Source organism: Lathyrus oleraceus, chromosome 7 (genome assembly GCF_024323335.1).
Source record: "Lathyrus oleraceus cultivar Zhongwan6 chromosome 7, CAAS_Psat_ZW6_1.0, whole genome shotgun sequence".
Taxonomy (NCBI): domain Eukaryota; kingdom Viridiplantae; phylum Streptophyta; class Magnoliopsida; order Fabales; family Fabaceae; genus Lathyrus; species Lathyrus oleraceus.
In genome coordinates, this window is record NC_066585.1 from 40,756,791 (window position 1) to 40,775,315 (window position 18,525).

An 18,525-nucleotide genomic window follows, 5' to 3' on the forward strand; every position below is an offset into this window, starting at 1 on the left:
ATAATGGCTAAAGATATTTTACCCACACCAGTGTCTATTGTTGCTTCTGAAAGTGCTTTTAGTACAGGAGAGAGAGAGTCATAGAAACGTATAGGAGCTTCTAACTGCTGAAATGTCAGAGACTTTAATTTGCACTCAGAATTAGTTAAGGCATTTTTTTACCTATTTCAAAGATATGAGCCTCATGGAAGATTTTGAGCTTTCAAAAGTTATTGTAACATGTAAATATGTGACTTTATTTTGAATAAATAAGATGTTGTATTATTGTATAATTATGTCCTTCTAAAAAATGTATTTTATTATATTAGAGTTTCAACAAATATAATAAAATAAAGTCATATATTTAACTGTTATAATAATTTAAGCAGTAATGGGAGGATCAGGTGTCTAATCATCACAGTCTCAGCCACAACCTTCTAGTTGTGTTTGAAATAGATGTATATATATCATTATTTACTTATTACTTTTTTTTTTTTTGTATAACTAATATTTATACTGTCCAATTTTTCAGGTCATTTTTTCTATTTTTTTGGAGTCATGTATGACTTTTATATATCACTTCTCAATGGAAGAATATATATTTATATCTTAATAACCTTGGATTTTGAAGAAACTAGCTAGCGTAATAACCTTGGATTTTAAAGAAACTAGCTAGCGTAATAACCTTGGATTTTGATGACTTTCGTATTGAGCTCTCAATGGTTGTTGTTATTATTGCGAGTTTGATGTATGTTAGCCTGACCTTAAATTTAGAACATGAAATAAAGTTATAGTTTATCATATGTAATTTGTTCTACAGGTAAATGGTGCAAAAGGGTCTCTGTGTTGGGATATGAAGGACACAAATTTCAAGATATTGTGTGCAGCAGTAGTTTAGGAGCTTATGTTTCTTCATCTGATGTGAATCATTCGTCGTCACCAGTTCTTGTTTATATGGCCATAAAGCAACATGCCATCCAGTTCTTGTTTATATGGCAACTGTCAGGTTTGCTTATGACCTTAAGAAGCTATTTGATGAGTCAGCAACAAATTTTGTAATGCTACAACTTAAGAAGATGTTTCCTGAGACTTGCGAGCCAGTAAGTTAACTGAATCCTTATTCCATGCAGTCCTGAAATTCCTCGCATTCATGCAACTAGTTATTACGTATCATTCGGCTTCTCTTATGTCATGTGTGCACACATCAAACATCAGTAACTTGACCTTTTGTTATGTTTTATGAATGCAGGTTCAGTATCTTGTGTCACATTGGGGAACAGATGCAAACTACTATATTTGCAGCCTCTAGACCAACTAGACCAACTACTAGTTGAATCTATTTATGTTGGTAAAGATGAATTATAAAACTAATATATTGACATCAATTTTTTTGTTGAATAAATTTGATATATTAATTAAAGAAATTTATCTTAATAAAAGGATATTAATTATTTTTATCCATTGTAACATGATTTTACTTGCTGCCAATTTCTACCCAAACAGTCCTAATACATATTTGCAGCCTTACGGTGAGAAGACTTTCACCAAGGGAGTACACTTTGGTGGAAGAGATTCACTAATGCAATCATTTGTGATATCATTGTTATGTGATGTCACCCATCACTTTCCATATTACTATTTAAACGAACTGCACTTTTAAGTTCTTACAAAAACATCAAATATATGGCAATCAAGCTCTTCTTTAATAGCTCTAACAATTAGCTTTTCATTCATTTATTACAGGTTATTTTTCAACCACTCGCCCAAAAATTCATATTCTCACCTGTTCCTATTTATAAGAAAAAGTTTATTTAAAAAAAAAATTAAAAAAAAAACTTTTTCTTATAGGACTAGAGGGAGTATCAATTTAGTACGCTTTACATATTTTGAGCATATCAGCATTTTATATTACGATCTTCAGGCCATCCAAACTCTTCCAAGAATGCCAACACAACTCCATTTGACCAGCCAAAACCAGTCTGCATTGCATTACAACCAGTCAGATTCATGTCAATACAGATATCGTTTACATACACAGAGATTAACTTTGATACTGTAATTGCAAACCAATCACAAACTATCATTTTAAATGACTTTTAAGGTAGATATGATTAAAGTAAAATATTGATAATGATTTAACGGTTATAATTAATAGACAATGTCATAGCATATTTACAAGGTTGGTTTCTCCCAATCGCACGAGCAACAACATATGTGTTTTTAAAATGCTTCTCTAGACCTAAAATCACAATGATAGAGAATAGCCGGTCATACCTGAGGTACGTATTCACCCCCACCTCCGAATTCCCCGCATTTCTCAACGTCAAACTTTTCGTGCATTACACCTGTTTTTTTGTAAACAATATAATTTGTTGTGATCCATCGGATGGCAATTTCTTCAGCCAATGACCTTGCTTCTTCCAACCCTGATTTTACAAGGCCTTCAACTAACATGTGTTGAAGTGGAGCCCAACCATTCGGAAAGTCCCTATTGCAAGTTTCATAAGGGTCGTTAATAAATGCAGTTTAAGTGGCACTATTTTACCTCTCCTTAAATATGTACAAAAGTTTTGCCAGTAGGACATATACCATTTTCACATCACTTATTACTTACCACTGCTGTCCTGAATTAGTCAAAGAAGTCGCAACTCCAGCGGCATGAAGAAGGCCAGAAGTTTTGAGACTTTCGAGAACATTAGTCACAAGTGTAGCATCTTGATAAATATAAAACACATTAATCATCAACAAAGAAATACCGGAAAATCGTAGAGGTAGGTAAAGCCATTGAGTAAAGGCTATACATACTATATGTAATCGACATCTAATGTAGAACATGAGACATGTCCAAAAATTAGAAATGCTCTAGAATAGATTAGATATGAATGTAGAACATGTATACCTAATCAACAGTGTAATCTAGAACTGACAATTCTTCAATATTATGCATATAGGCTTAAGGAAATTACTGACAGTTCTACATGCTAATATCAAACCATTTAGCATTCTATCCGATTACTTCAAAACCAACTATTTGATTTATGAACTTTATTAATTTACAGTTAATTTTAAAATTTGGCATACAAGATGAATATGGCAACTAGTTAACTTATAGTTGAATAGTCATACCGAAGACATTGGCGATCTATGTTAAGTCATGGATGGAGTAATTATATGTCTTACACTTTTATTTGATCCTAAGTTCCTAATTTTCCATAGATATGCATGCACATTCAAGGCAACTCCATGTTAATAAACTTCAATATTGCAAATTAGAAAATAGCACGATTGCAACAGCAAGACATGCACTTAACTAACTTGCTACTAGAGTTAACATGTACATTATCAAGAGTACCTGAATAAAATGGCTTCATCCACAGAGGAACGAAATTGGAAGCAAATACATTTTGATTCTGGTGCAGTGTATCCCAAACATGCACCTTCTAGAAGTATCAAAGGTTCAAAAAAGTTAGCAGATTTGCAGAAGACTAATGCAGCCCCCCGTATGGTAGATTTATACAAGTAGCATTTAAAAATACCTCAGATGTGGCATTGCTGAGCCAGCAATCAAACCACTGTTTCTTGTTAGCATTCCAGAAAATAGAGTTCAATGCCTCCTTTCTAACATCAGAAATTTGCAGGAAGTGTTTGGCAGTGCTATTATCTCCGGTAACATTTGCAAAGAAGGCAATATTAAGTTCCATCTGAATCAATGAGAATCAAAGAATTTCATCAGGTTATAGGAAACTTATTTTAGGTCCTTGCTTACTCCTCGTTCTGAGACTTACCCCAAGTAGAAATGCATTTAAATCAACAGGTATCACTGATGTTGTAGACAATGTCGTGAAGTTAGGAGGGTGTCTGCATCAAAACATGTTAGACGTGTGTGGTAAGAAAAGTGAGCACTTGATTGAAAGTGCCTTGATTAAGCTAGGCAGCCTAGAATACACTCTAAGCCGACACAACTGCATTTTATATATGACTTGTATATAAAGTAGTACCTCATCCATCTTGTGCTGAAATCCCATCCTGACTCAGCAGCTGATGCCAGTTGACGGTAAAAATGTTGTTTTTCTGAAACAGTCGAAAACTTGGAAGCAGATGCTTTGTCCTATGGAAGGGAATTACCCAAAGTTGTAGGTTAAATGTCATTTCATTTGTACCTCAGTTATTAACATACCAAACACACCATTGTGGACGATTCGGGTCTGGGTTTGTTCCACCTTGCGTTATAGCGATTTAAGGTATGAGTGCAACCTTGAGCATCCGAAACGGTCACTTTATGTATATCTATAAGACAATAAAAGGTGAAAAAAAAATTAACATGAGCAAGCTAATAGGTATGTATATTCAAGCATTATCCAACTACATGTAATAAATTCTCAAGTGAATATAGGCCACAAGTTTTGGCATAATACCTGAGTTCCAAAACTCATACTCTTTGAGTAGTGCAGGTAGAGATCTTTTAACCAATTCTACATCACCGGTACGACTGTATATCTCATAAATCATAGCGCTTAAAAGAGGAGGCTGGCTGTAAAGTCATAGTTAAGCTCATTGTTATCTTTTATGTTCGAAAGAGCAAAACTTATGTTAATAATTTTTTTTTTTTACAAAAATTTGAAATGTATTCATCAAGTTATTCTAAGATCAAAGATTAAACTATAAAACCAGAAAAATAAACAGTTTGTTCACCTGCACAAAAGGACCAAAATATATTTCAACGAAAAGATAAGCAACTAAACATTAATCCTCACACTAAAAGGTACTCAGAAAAATCTTTCGTGCACAAAACAAAATAAAAAAAGCCCAATTCAAGAAAAAAACTTCAGACTTAGACTAGTAACAAAAGTTGATGATTTAGAAAGTACAATACTGATTACTGTTTTGGAGGTACTTTACACGCTTAAATGTCGCACAATAAATGTGTGACACAATAAACAATCTTGGTTGCACAATCTCAAAACAACAACAGTTTAACATATTTAAAGATGATTTAGTAAGGAAATATGGTAAGTGGATAGATCTATCTCAAATCAATGGCCGGGACCATTTAATGTTCATAAATGTTTGTATTTGTCAATGTAGTCAAGCACGAGATCTTAAATAGAATCGTCCGGCTTGTAAAAGATCGTAAAACTCGGATTGTTAGCACGGCATGTAAGATCCTACCGAAGGGAAAAAGGGTAAGTTCATACATATATATACACACACACACATGCACAAAAACATGAAAATCATAATACAGGCCCAAAAAATAAGACTCAACACATTTTTTTTAACTTGCTTCAAAAAGCTCAGTCTTGACCATGCGAGCAACGAAAACAATCTTTCTTTGATCGTAGCACTCTCAGGCATCCTTAGCATGAAGATCGTACGATCTTACGATCCAGCACTCGGTCTTGACTACATTGGTAACTTAACGCAGGGAATCCGGATTTGCATATAACACAATAGCACATTGATTCCAAATTAGCAATATCCTATTCTAGATAGATATAGTATTAAAAATGCCATAGTTTGTGAGTAATGACACAAGTTTACAATCAGTAGAAAATGCTGAGAGGACCCATAACAGAAAGTAATAGCAATGAGCAGGTACCTCCTGTTAGTGTAGTATGTTCTAGCACCATTAAGAACAAACCCATATTCATCAATGAATGAAATGAGATTTATCACAATAGATTTAGCAGTCTTATACATTTTACTCGCCAATAACCCTCTGAAAAAAAAAACAAAAAAAAAATCACTTCCACATTAGCAAAAAAATAAAAACATAAACATATCAAAAACAGAAACAAACAAAAACAAACCTAATCACCCAGTATGAATCCCAATAATAAACTTCGCGAAACCGCGAACCAGGAATAATAACAGAACCAGGAACAGGAAGAAGAGTATGATAACTAGGGTGAGTCTTCACCTCACTAGATACCTTTCTACTCAAGTTTTTCCAAAGAGAATGAACCTTAACCGCCCAAGCTCTCACCTCACGGTTTTTCACTTTGGGCAAAAAACCCTCAGGCTCGGGAACAAAATCCTCTGGATGAAAGTACACCAAATCATCGCCTGCACCTTCAAAATACTTATCTATAAAAAGCTTCAAATCATGCACAGAAACAGAACCGGTAGAGGATTTAGGAAGATTCTGGAAGGCCTGGTCGGTTACAGAAAGAGGAAATTTAAGAGGTAAATCGACGTAGGTTTTAGGATCGAATTTTGAATCGTTGAATGTGTCGAATGCGGTTTGCTGAAGACGTTCGAGAAATGATACGAGAGGGATTGAAGGCTTCACATCGTCCATGAATTTTGATGATTCTGTAACTGTAACTGTAACTGTAACGGTAACTGTAAGAGTAAAGAGTAGTGTTAGTGAGAGTGATAAATAGAAATTATTCGCCATTGTTGCGTAGGAATGAAGGTGAAGGGAATAATGACTATTAGATAATAAAGTGAAGAGAAAAAGATGATTGGTGAAGAAGAAAACAAGAGAGAGGAGTTGAAAGTGACCTGTGAGGGAAGTCGGCCGTTGACGAGAGGTAGCGGACAATTTTGGGTGGGATGACGCTTTTTTTTTCAAAGCTCTCCCCACTGCCTTTACTTTTTCGGTTATAAGAGGAAGATAGTTGTCGGGGGTGAAAAAGAAACACTACACAATTGAGATTCAGTTTAACATAGTCTATAGTCTATAGCTGAGTAGTTGATAATTTAATTTTAATGTTTGATAAATAAGTTCTTATACAACTAAATATAAAAGAATATTTTTAATTAAAAATTAATAAATTTATTAATTTATTATTATTAAATTATTTTTTATTTGATAAAAATAAATATATTAAAAAAACATTTTTAATATATATAAAAAATTCAAGATAACATCAAAATATATTATATTTATATACAAATTTTATAATAAAATAAAATACATGAAATAATAGCCTTGTAATTTTGAATTCAGTTACATTAATATAAAATAATAAAAAAAATAAGTTTATTTTCTATATTATATAATAAAACTGCAATGATATTCTAAATTTTCTTTGTCTTAGTTGATTTTAATGATTTTCCTCCGACATTTTACTAACTTGAGAATTATCATTAATATTTTGAAATTCATTATATAAACTAAATGTTGCTCAAAAAGATTAAACATTGCATTATCTTTCATTTTATGAGTTGACACGTGAAGGTGTGAAAAACACAAGAAAGGGGGAGAGATTGAATTGGGTTTTACAAGCAAAAGTTTTTTCCAAAACAAAAACACCACTAACAAGTCTAATAATGAAGAGATAAAAACACAGAGATTTTTATTCTGATTCGCTTGAATAATAGCTTGTGTTACAAGATGCTTCTATACAAGCAGATTTTTACACAAATGAATAGCAAACACTTAAAGAACACTGTATACAAAGAATGATAGTTTTTCACAAAGAAAAATAGCTTGTCAAAATACTTGTGCAGAATCAGCGTTTTCTTCAAGTCTCCAATGCATGTTTATATAGTGTAAGCATGTGACCGTTGGAGGGCAAAATGGGGAAAGTTCCTTGAGTGGTTGTCCACTGGTGGATGGCAAAAGGAATGATACCACATATTGTCCTTTCGCCCACAAATTCAGTGATAGGTGTGATGTATAGTACTGTCATTGCCCATGAAATCAGGTAGTGGAAAGGTCATTCGATTCGTATCATGTACTATTTGATCACGTTCCCATTTGATCTTATCTTTATATTCATTGGCTTCTGATAAAAGATGATTGAAGCGTGTGTCATACCCCAAAAATTACCCATCATTTTTCCTAAAAAAAAAAAAAAAAAAAAAAAAAAAAAAAAAAAAAACGAAAAAAAAACGAAAAAAAAAAGAAAAAAAAAATTATTTAATTAATTAATTAATTAATTAAATAATTAAAATAAATAAATAAATAAAATATAACAAATTATTTTGGACTTGGGTCTCCCTCATTCCAAGCCCATTACCCACGAAATTAGTCTATAAATACTGAAGTTTCAGTAGGGGAGTGAGACTTGGAGTTTACAGTGGGAGATTCACTGGAGAAAGAAGGAAGAGAAGCAAAACACTCTGAGGTTTCCTTGGAACAAAACCTTGAGGAAAAAGAAAGAGAGAGAACAGAGAAGGACGGATAGAAACTTTGGCATAGGAACCCTGCCTACCCGGAGAATTCAGAGTAAAGAAACCCTGAAGGCAGCCCATCTGCACCGAAGCCATCGCCGTCCAATTCCCGCTGCCTAACTTATTCCGATACTACAAGTGGTCAATCCCTTCAACCTTGAATTGGCAAACAGGTTTGCGTATCTCTATTGTTTATACTTTCAATTGGCCATATCTACATATATAATGCATCATGATTAAATGTTGATATATAATTTGCCTTCGTATGGGAATTTAAATATGCCTGAATACCCTGAATGTTTGATCATGTTATTCCTGTGATAAAATGCCATAAAATTCAAAGTTCCTAACGTGGGGCTGTTTTCAAATTCAAAATCCGTGGCCGCTCGCTAGCACCTCGCTAGGCGAGCCTGGGGCGAGTATTCGCCTGGCCTTCGCTAGGCGAGGCAGAGGCGAACGAGACAGTAGCTGACTTTTCTATTCTGTTTTTTTTTATGTTTTTATCATAGCCATGCACTATTCATCCTATCCTATTTATTGTTGTGATATTTCTCCGGTGTAATCTTCGATTGCACCCTGATTTGGTGTTCTGACATGTTTCTTTTTTTGAGTTTCGTAAAGGTCCACATATCCCAGGAAAAGATTATTGGCTAGGTATTCCACTTTATTTGTGGGATACCCTTGTGGAGTTTCACCCTAAATTAATTTTTAATGTATTAATTTCTAATGTATTAATTTTTTAATATATTATTTTTAATAATTTTAATGTGGAGTTTCATCCTAATTATATAATTAATTGTAAAACTTTGCCTTTGAATAAGTGATCTTGGACCTCTCTTTGTTGCCTTACGATTACGATATTACGGTCATGTCCCGCGAACGTGGGGATACCCTTAGCAAAGACCCTTCGGTTAAATCATCATAAAATAAATTATAGTCCCTCGGATGTTGCCTTCGAATATACAACTTTGTCCCTCGATGACCCTCCGATGTTGCCTACGGTTAAAAGATGATAGTCCCTTCGAATGCTAAGGTATCCTCGTAACTGTTGCCTTCAATGACCAATCGACGACCCTACGATGACCCTTTTACATCCAAAGGATAAAACTACTTATTTCTCAATAATAAGGACAGTTTTACCCTCATAAGGATAGGAAATACTCATAAAGACCTTGGGTCGGTATAACTCTTAATTGCTGGCTCACAACCTAAAACATTTTTTTCACACCTCACACCTTTCAAAATGCCTTTAGAAAATCACCACTTGGTATACATTCATACTAGAATCATTACCGAGTTATATTTTTCTAAACAATTTCCAAAACTAAACGAGATAACTACTTTGTATATATTCATACAAGAATCATTACAAAGTTAAATTCTCTTTCCAAAAACAATTTTCCAAACAATTCACAAACACTTTTTTTCAGACAAAAATAATATAAGTGATCGAGCAATTAAGAGCCCATGGATAACCATGGATACAAAGGGTGCTAACACCTTCCCTTTGTATAATGTACCTCCCGAACCCAAAATCTAAATTAAGGTCTTTCCTGTTCTTTTCCACCTTTCCTTATTGGATAAAAGAAAAGTCGGTGGCGACTCTTGCTAACCGCGACATTGCGATAAAAAACACAAAAAGTCCAGTTCACCGTATGACAGAACTGGCGACTCTGCTGGGGACCCTAAATATTTAAAAAGAGAGGTTACCTTAAAAACAAGATCACTTATTCAATTTGTCTGATTTATTTTTAAGGGATTGCTTGGGTATGTTATGCTTGAGTGAAAGATCCTACACCCGGATCTAGTGTACCTTAGGTAAGTAGCAAGAGATCATCGCGACTGTCCGGCGTATACTGGAATGGTCAAAATGATGGCTACGGTTAATGTGGCACTTTGGATGTCCTGATGTTCCTCATGTTAGTTGAGGAAATATTTGGCATTCGCGTGGTGTCATAAAAGCATTAACCAGACCTTTAGAACCCTAATTGACTCATCCTGGCCATTAGAAAGTAGTGAGATAACTGGCTTCGGTTCCGACTGGAGTTGGTTGAGACTCGATACTACACTCTTTGAGATTGGACTTTAGGGAAGCTTCGGTCAACCACTTGGTGTTGCACTGAAGTGGACTTAAGGAAAGGTCAATGATTTGAGATCCTTCTAGAACCCGGTTACTATTCTAAGACAGGTTGAACCAACCAAACTTCAGTGGGGAGGGTATTTACCTATGGAACTCACGCAAGCCTTAAAACCTAGGAATGATTGTTGTGTGACTTGCTTGTGCTTGTTATTTATCTAACAACATGACATCATAACAACATAACATCATAACATCATGGCATTGTACTAACCATTTCAAGGATTTAGGGATTTAACTCTGCTAAAAAAAAAACAGAAAAAACAAAAACAAAAGCAAAAACAAAAGAGAAAAGAAAAAAAAAGCTCTTTTTGTTAGTTTATGCAAAGTTAAATCCCGAAAGTCCTTGAAAACATTTCATACATTGCATTGCATCGCATAACAGGTATTCTAAAGGATCAGTGTTCTCACGATTTTCCTATCAAACAGATTCCAACAGATTCAAACAGATTGAACAATGGCTCTCGAACAAACTGTCAAAGATCTCCAGGCCCAGAATGCTCAATTCCAGGAAATGATGCTGAGCTTATCTAAGGGGCAGGAAGAACTGAAAGCTCTTTTGATGGAGAAGAAGAAGGACCAGAAACCTGTGGGTTACATCAACCCGGGGAGAAGGCTTAAGGGACAGGTTACAGGAGTCAAGATTAGAATTCCGAAGGATTCAGAAGAAGAGACCGAGAATGATTCGGAAGATGAGAATCCTAATCTCGTCAATTCTGAGGACGACGACGAAGATTATGAACATGAACAGTACTCTCCGAAGGATGATAAGTACAAGTTGCTGGAAGAACGTATGCTAGCTATGGAGGGGCAGAAAGTGCCCGGTCTGGATTTCGAAAACTTGGGTCTGGTCTCTGATGTGGTCATTCCCCGCAAATTCAAGGTTCCCATTTTCACTAAGTATGATGGTGCCTCTTGTCCTCAGATGCATCTAAGGGCTTATGTGAGAAAGATTCAGCCGCACACTACTGATAAGAAACTGTGGATCCATTTCTTCCAAGAGAGTCTGTCTGGCACACAGTTAGAGTGGTATTATCAGCTTGAGAGCTCTGACATCCGCACATGGACTGATTTAGCAACAGCTTTCTACAAGCACTACCAGTATAATTCTGAGTTAGCGCCTACTCGGCTACAGCTACAAAATATGACTATGGGCTCTAAAGAAAGTTTCAAAGAATATGCTCAAAAGTGGAGAGATTTGGCTGGCAGAGTCAAACCCCCTATGACTGATCGAGAGTTAGTGGACATGTTCATGGGTACACTGACTGGCCCATTCTACAGCCATCTACTGGGAAGTTCCTCGTCAGGTTTCACTGAACTTATCTTGACAGGTGAACGGGTTGAAAGCGGCATTCGAAGTGGAAAGATACAGGCAGCTACTTCTGCAAGCACCAAAAAGTCCTATCAGGGAAAGAATGAATCAAATGCTGTGTACAGTGAGAGGAAGCATAACAAGAAGAATCGTGACCATACTGTTGGGTCAGTTACAATTGCCGCACCACCATCTCAGAACTTCCAACACAGACAAGACAGGTCGAGAAGACAGTTTACCAAGATCAATATGACTTTAACCCAAGCACTGCAGAGTATGTTAAAGGCCAATTTGATTACCCTCAGAGGCCCTCCTGCAAATCCCAACACTACTTCTCCTCGTTATAATCCCAACGCCAGGTGTGCCTATCACTCCGATAGCCCCGGGCATGATACGAATGATTGCTGGTTGTTGAAGAACAAGATTCAGGATATGATCGACGCTGGAGAAATTGAATTTGATCCTCCGGTGACCCCCAATGTCATCACAGCACCTATGCCTAATCATGACCAGAATGTTAATGTTGTGGACGACAATTCTCACGTTACTGACGTTGCTGATTTAGCATCTCCTCTCCTGATCGTTAAGAAGAATTTATTGCAAGCTGGTTTATTTCCAGGTTGTGCTGAAGATTGCGATCTCTGTGTACTCCGACCCAATGATTGTTTGAAGTTGAAGAACGGCATTCAACGGCTGATGGATGATCGTACAATTCTATTTGAAAGGGTTCCTAAGGTGGACAATTCTATTGAAGAGGTATCTGTGATTGCTAGGTCCAAAGCTCCAGTGAAGATTACCGCTACTAGAGTGCCTGTGAAGATTACCGCTGAGCCCAAAGTGGCTCCCCTGATTATTACCGCACCTGGCCCCGTGCCATATTCCTCCAGCAAAGCTATTCCGTGGAACTATGGAGGCGACGTTTACATCCATGGCATAAAGCAAGTTGGTAGTTCTGCTAATCCTAATGATATTGTGGGGACTAGTAAAGTTACTCGAAGTGGAAGGATCTACTCCCCAGAAATCTCACCTCCCGCTCCCGAAATTCGAGGAAAAAGACCAGTCAATCCTCCTCAGTCAGAGACATCGGTCGAAGTTACTTCTGAAGATGTTGCCAAACAGGAAATGGAAGAGATGCTGAAAATCATCCGTAAGAGCGATTTTGATGTAGTGGAACAATTGGGGCATACTCCGTCTAAAATCTCAATGTTGTCCTTGTTATTATCCTCTGAATCCCATGCCAATGCATTGATGAAATTCTTGAAGACCGCTCATGTGCCTCAAGAAACATCCGTCGATCAATTCGAACATTATGTTGCTAATTTGACTGTTGACAATGGCCTAGGCTTTTCCGATGCTGACCTGACGCCAGCAGGAAAGAATCACAATAAAGCTCTGCATATCTCCATCGAGTGTGAGGGGATCACCCTGGCTCACGTGTTGATCGACAACGGCTCTTCCTTGAATGTGCTCCCGAAAGCTGTACTCGATAAATTTGACTACAAAGGCATTGAACTGAAACCTAGTGATGTTGTGGTGCGTGCTTACGATGGTGCGAAGAGTGTTGTCTATGGTGAAGTGGTTCTCCCTATCAAGATAGGACCTCAAGTCTTCAACACTACCTTTCACGTGATGGACATTCGTCCCGCCTACTCCTGCTTGTTGGGGCGCCCTTGGATCCATGGGGCAGGTGCGGTAGCTTCGTCGCTTCATCAAAAGCTGAAGTATCCAATAGCAAGCATGGTTGTCACTGTATGTGGAGAAGAAGAGTATATTGTCAGTAGTGTGCAAGCCTTCAAATACGTCGAGATGGATGGTGAATTCTTTGAGGCTCCTTCTCAGTCATTTGAAGTGGTTCCTCCACCCAGTCCTGTCCTTAAGCCAACTCCCCTTGTGCCCAAGGTTGTTCGTGCTCCCCCTGTCATGATCTCTCTGAAAGATGCTCAAGCCGCGATTGAAAATGGTGATCGTGCTGGTTGGGGTCAACTGATCAATGTACCGTACAAGTCTGATAAAGCTGGCCTGGGGTTTAACTCTGGAAAGATAGTCAAAAATCAGATTAATGCTATGGAAGATGCTGATAGTGATTGCGACTTGGATAGCTGGATTTTCCCAACAATTGGTGACGGACTCAACAATTGGAAGACTGAAGACATTATCCCGATTTCCTTTAGTCAGGAGTAATTGTTATTGTTTATTCTAGAATTGCAAATTTTAATTTTCTTTTACAATCAAACTTCTTAAAGCATTGTGCCTATGCCCGAGGCACAATAGCTAATTTGTTAAGGGTTTGTCATTTTCATAAGCATATTCATATTCAATAGATCAATGGACTTTTTGCATTCAAATATTGCGCTCTTTATCTTTCCTGTCATTTTTCAAACAAGCTATGTTTCTTGCACACACTCACGTAACAATTTGCCGATCCATATCCACTCTGGATCCTGTTGGTAATGACTCTGCTACTGTTCATTATGACTTTGAAAATCCGATCTACCAAGCCGAGGGTGGAAGCGAGGAAGATTGTGAAGTCCCTGGAGAACTTGCCCGACTACTGCAAGAAGAAAAGACTATACAGCCGCATGAGGAATCAATTGAAATTGTAAATCTGGGTACTGAAATAAACAAGAAAGAAGTCAGAGGTTTCTTGGGGCACTCGAATTACATTGCCCGATTCATTCCACACTTGACTGCTACCTGCAAACCCATCTTCAAATTACTGAGACAAAATCAAGAGATGGTATGGAATGATGAATGCCAAGAAGCTTATGACAAAATCAGGAAATATCGCCAAGAACCTCCAGTTCCGATGCCACCAGTTGAAGGAAGACCTTTAATTACGTATTTGACCGTGTTAGAAAATTCAATGAGGTGTGTTGGGGCAACATGACGAGTCTGGTCGAAAAGAGCATGCCATATACTGCCTTAGCAAAAGGTACCGACTGTGAAACAAGATACTCACAGCCCGAGAAAGCTTGCTGTGCTTTGGCCTGGGCTGCTCGCCGACTAAGACAGTATATGTTGAATCATACCACCTTATTGACTTCTAAGATGGATTCTATCAAATACCTATTTGAGAAACCTGCTGTCTCCTGAAAGAGTTATCACTGACAATGGTACTAATTTGAACAACAAGATGATTACTGAACTCTGCACGCAGTTCAAAATAAAACACCATAACTCTTCTCCGTACCGGCCAAAGATGAACGGCGCTGTAGAAGCGGCTAATAAGAATATTAAGAAGATTATACAAAAGATGACGGTAACATACAAAGACTGGCATGAGATGTTACCATTTGCTCTTTATGGTTATCGTACTTCCGTGCGAACTTCGACAGGGGCAACTCCTTTCTCTTTAGTCTACGGAATGGAAGCCGTTTTACCAGTGGAAGTTCAGATTCCCTCTCTAAGGATCATGAAAGAGGCGGGCTTAGACGAGGACGAATGGATTCAGACTCGACTCGATCAGATAAATTTGATGGATGAGAAGAGACTTGCGGCTGTATGTCACGGGCAGATATATCAGAAGCGCATGACCAGGGCATTCAACAAAAAGGTCAAGAGACAAGTGTATCAAATTGGCGACTTGGTAATCAAACGCATCATCCTACCACAAACTGACCCCAGAGGCAAATGGACTCCCACATACGAAGGGCCATTTGTAGTTAAGAAGGTATTCTCAGGTGGAGCCATGATACTCGCTACAATGGATGGTGAAGACTTCCCACATCCCGTGAACGCGGACATAGTTAAAAAATACTACGCATAAAAGAGACCCGCTAGATCGACGTATCTAGGCAAAAGTAAGGGCATCCCGGCGAACCAAAAGGGTTCGGGCAAAAATTAGGGATATATAAAAAAAATGTACACCCGGCAAGTCGAAAACCTGAAAAGGCGGCTTGGGCAAAAAAGGGTATCCTGGTGGACTGAAAACCTGAAAAGGCGGTCCAGGCAAAAATTAGGGATTAAAGCGTATGACTATGTCCCGTTCTCAGTCAACTTTCATCCAAGTTCGAGGGACTGACCAAGCCAATCACTTCTATCCGACAGCAAGGGATGAGATGCTCGAAGACATAATGACAGTAGTAGGCTTAAAATCAATAGGACTTCTTCCACATAGCTTTCTCTTTGTTTTCGACAATTTCCTCTTACTAGGATTTCTGTCTCCTTGTACACAAATTGCCTGTTTATAGGCCTCCTTTCAAAATCAATACAACCCTCTTTCAAAAAAAGATGCTTTTGTTTTTACTTTTCTGTTTTGGTTGCGTAAATGTCCATTGATTTAATTTGAATTAATATGTGCATTTGAATATGACTGATGTTTACCAAAAATACATGCATAGAATAGCAATAGCAATTACTACCCGACTTCAGGATCAAGGAAAAGGTCTAATCATGCTTCCAATGAATTCGCTACCAATTCTCTTCCCCAGCAAGCCTGTTTTTTTCCTCAGAAAATGGCAGTATCCCCAGGCACAGCCAGTTACTCCCCAACAGAGGTCGGCGTCACCAGACAGATTGATCATCTCATCCATCCCCAGCCAGGCTCTGTTGAATATTTCCACCATCAGACAGAAATCAAGCATCCCCAGCCGAGAAAGGGTCATCGACACAAATGTCTCAAATCAGTAGATGGGGATTTATTTTCCCCAGTAGAGTCCCCAAGCAGAACTTCTCATACGCATAACTCATTCATTACATCATTTCACAGCATACGCATGCATACAACATTCACATTTATTTTAGCATAACACGAAACATCTCATGCATCATGACATAGCATGAAGCTAACTTTTTCTTTGCAGGTTAATTATCCTCCTGATATAGTCAAAGTAGAAGGTTCATTCAGACAGACACCTTTATCAATCACATTCAAGATTCAGATACATATTTCAAATACAGTTCATGGGAACATTCATTCTGACAACACTTTGATATCCTCCTAACGATGGCATCTTTAAGCCCATCCCAGACATTTATTGCAAGTACAACATATACAGGTTATCAGATACAGCCTAACGTACGGTTCATTCTGATTCAGCCCAACATATGACTTCTTCAGCAACTCCAATGCGGTCTAACGTACGACCCATTTGGACCTTCAAATCCTCAGATGCTGCCTAGCGTACGGTACATTCAGGGGTGTAGTCTAGCATACGACTACTTTCTTCTTCGGATACAGCCTAACGTACGGCTCATTCTGCAACTCAGATACGATCTAGCGTACGATCCATTCTGAACTCCAGCAACTCCAACGCGGTCTAACGTACGACCCGTTTGGATCTTACAACCCTCAGATGCTACCTAACGTACGGTACATTTCTGAAGTGTAGTCTGGCGTACGACTACCGCTTTCATCATCAGATGCGGCCTAACAGACGACTCATTCTGCGACGGTCTAACGTACGACCCGTTCGGATGTCCATCCCCTCAGATGCTACCTAACATACGGTACATTTCTGAAGTGTAGTCTAACGTACGACTACCCCTTTCGTCATCAGATTCAGCCTAACGTACGGCTCATTCTGCAACTCAGATACGATCTAGCGTATGGTCCATTCTGATCCTTTATCCCCAACAGCATATGACACACTCCGACTCCCCAGCGAAGTCGGCAGCCTAATGGATGACTCATTATACGGTCTAACGTACGACCCAGTGTGGCACCCATGTCTTCAAATTGGCCTAATATACGGCGCGATCTGAAGCTTTCGTCATCAAACCTCCCGGATGGCATCTTTAAGCCCATCTCCATCAAGACCAACTGTCGATTCTCAAGTGTAAATTTTTGGGGCATTCTAGTGTTCAATAATCTTCCACCTCCAGACCACGAATGGCATACACGCCATCCTAACTCTCTCGGTTCAAGAATATTGAACAGGGGCAGCTGTCATACCCCAAAAATTACCCATCATTTTTCCTAAAAAAAAAAAAAAAAAAAAAAAAAAAAAATTATTTAATTAATTAATTAATTAATTAATTAATTAATTAATTAAATAATTAAAATAAATAAATAAATAAAATATAACAAATTATTTTGGACTTGGGTCTCCCTCATTCCAAGCCCATTACCCACGAAATTAGTCTATAAATACTGAAGTTTCAGTAGGGGAGTGAGACTTGGAGTTTACAGTGGGAGATTCACTGGAGAAAGAAGGAAGAGAAGCAAAACACTCTGAGGTTTCCTTGGAACAAAACCTTGAGGAAAAAGAAAGAGAGAGAACAGAGAAGGACGGATAGAAACTTTGGCATAGGAACCCTGCCTACCCGGAGAATTCAGAGTAAAGAAACCCTGAAGGCAGCCCATCTGCACCGAAGCCATCGCCGTCCAATTCCCGCTGCCTAACTTATTCCGATACTACAAGTGGTCAATCCCTTCAACCTTGAATTGGCAAACAGGTTTGCGTATCTCTATTGTTTATACTTTCAATTGGCCATATCTACATATATAATGCATCATGATTAAATGTTGATATATAATTTGCCTTCGTATGGGAATTTAAATATGCCTGAATACCCTGAATGTTTGATCATGTTATTCCTGTGATAAAATGCCATAAAATTCAAAGTTCCTAACGTGGGGCTGTTTTCAAATTCAAAATCCGTGGCCGCTCGCTAGCACCTCGCTAGGCGAGCCTGGGGCGAGTATTCACCTGGCCTTCGCTAGGCGAGGCAGAGGCGAACGAGACAGTAGCTGACTTTTCTATTCTGTTTTTTTTATGTTTTTATCATAGCCATGCACTATTCATCCTATCCTATTTATTGTTGTGATATTTCTCCGGTGTAATCTTCGATTGCACCCTGATTTGGTGTTCTGACATGTTTCTTTTTTTGAGTTTCGTAAAGGTCCACATATCCCAGGAAAAGATTATTGGCTAGGTATTCCACTTTATTTGTGGGATACCCTTGTGGAGTTTCACCCTAAATTAATTTTTAATGTATTAATTTCTAATGTATTAATTTTTTAATATATTAT

The 18,525-nt window shown here is 37.9% G+C and overlaps 1 protein-coding gene across 3 annotated transcripts; it reads right to left on the minus strand.

Annotated features, from left to right (window-relative positions):
* Positions 1 to 1,556: 1,556 nt before the first annotated feature.
* LOC127104727 (trehalase) lies at positions 1,557 to 6,632 on the minus strand. 3 transcript variants are annotated; one of them, XM_051041894.1, is made up of 12 exons: positions 6,487 to 6,632; positions 5,790 to 6,324; positions 5,579 to 5,698; positions 4,395 to 4,510; positions 4,166 to 4,266; positions 3,978 to 4,087; positions 3,765 to 3,837; positions 3,516 to 3,680; positions 3,332 to 3,419; positions 2,594 to 2,693; positions 2,254 to 2,467; positions 1,557 to 1,958 (listed from the first exon to the last, which is right to left on the minus strand). In XM_051041894.1, the coding sequence occupies exons 2-12, from the start codon at positions 6,278 to 6,280 to the stop codon at positions 1,875 to 1,877; spliced, it is 1,662 nt and encodes a 553-aa protein (XP_050897851.1). In that variant the 5' UTR covers positions 6,281 to 6,324; positions 6,487 to 6,632; the 3' UTR covers positions 1,557 to 1,874. The 3 variants fall into 3 exon arrangements, with proteins under 3 accessions (XP_050897851.1, XP_050897850.1, XP_050897849.1); XM_051041893.1 differs by lacking the exon at positions 6,487 to 6,632 and having other exon boundaries at positions 3,332 to 3,416; positions 5,790 to 6,463; XM_051041892.1 differs by lacking the exon at positions 6,487 to 6,632 and having other exon boundaries at positions 5,790 to 6,463.
* Between the last annotated feature and the right edge of the window lie 11,893 nt (positions 6,633 to 18,525).

Bases quoted from the DNA above. Each gene is read 5' to 3' on its own strand.
- LOC127104727 (XM_051041892.1), bottom strand. From the start codon at position 6,379: ATGGCGAATAATTTCTATTTATCACTCTCACTAACACTACTCTTTACT. The intron at 5,699-5,789 runs GTTTGTTTTTGT...TTTTTTTTTCAG, and splicing joins GATTCATACTGGGTGATTAG to AGGGTTATTGGCGAGTAAAA. The intron at 2,468-2,593 runs GTAAGTAATAAG...AACTTGCAATAG, and splicing joins ACTAATTCAGGACAGCAGTG to GGACTTTCCGAATGGTTGGG.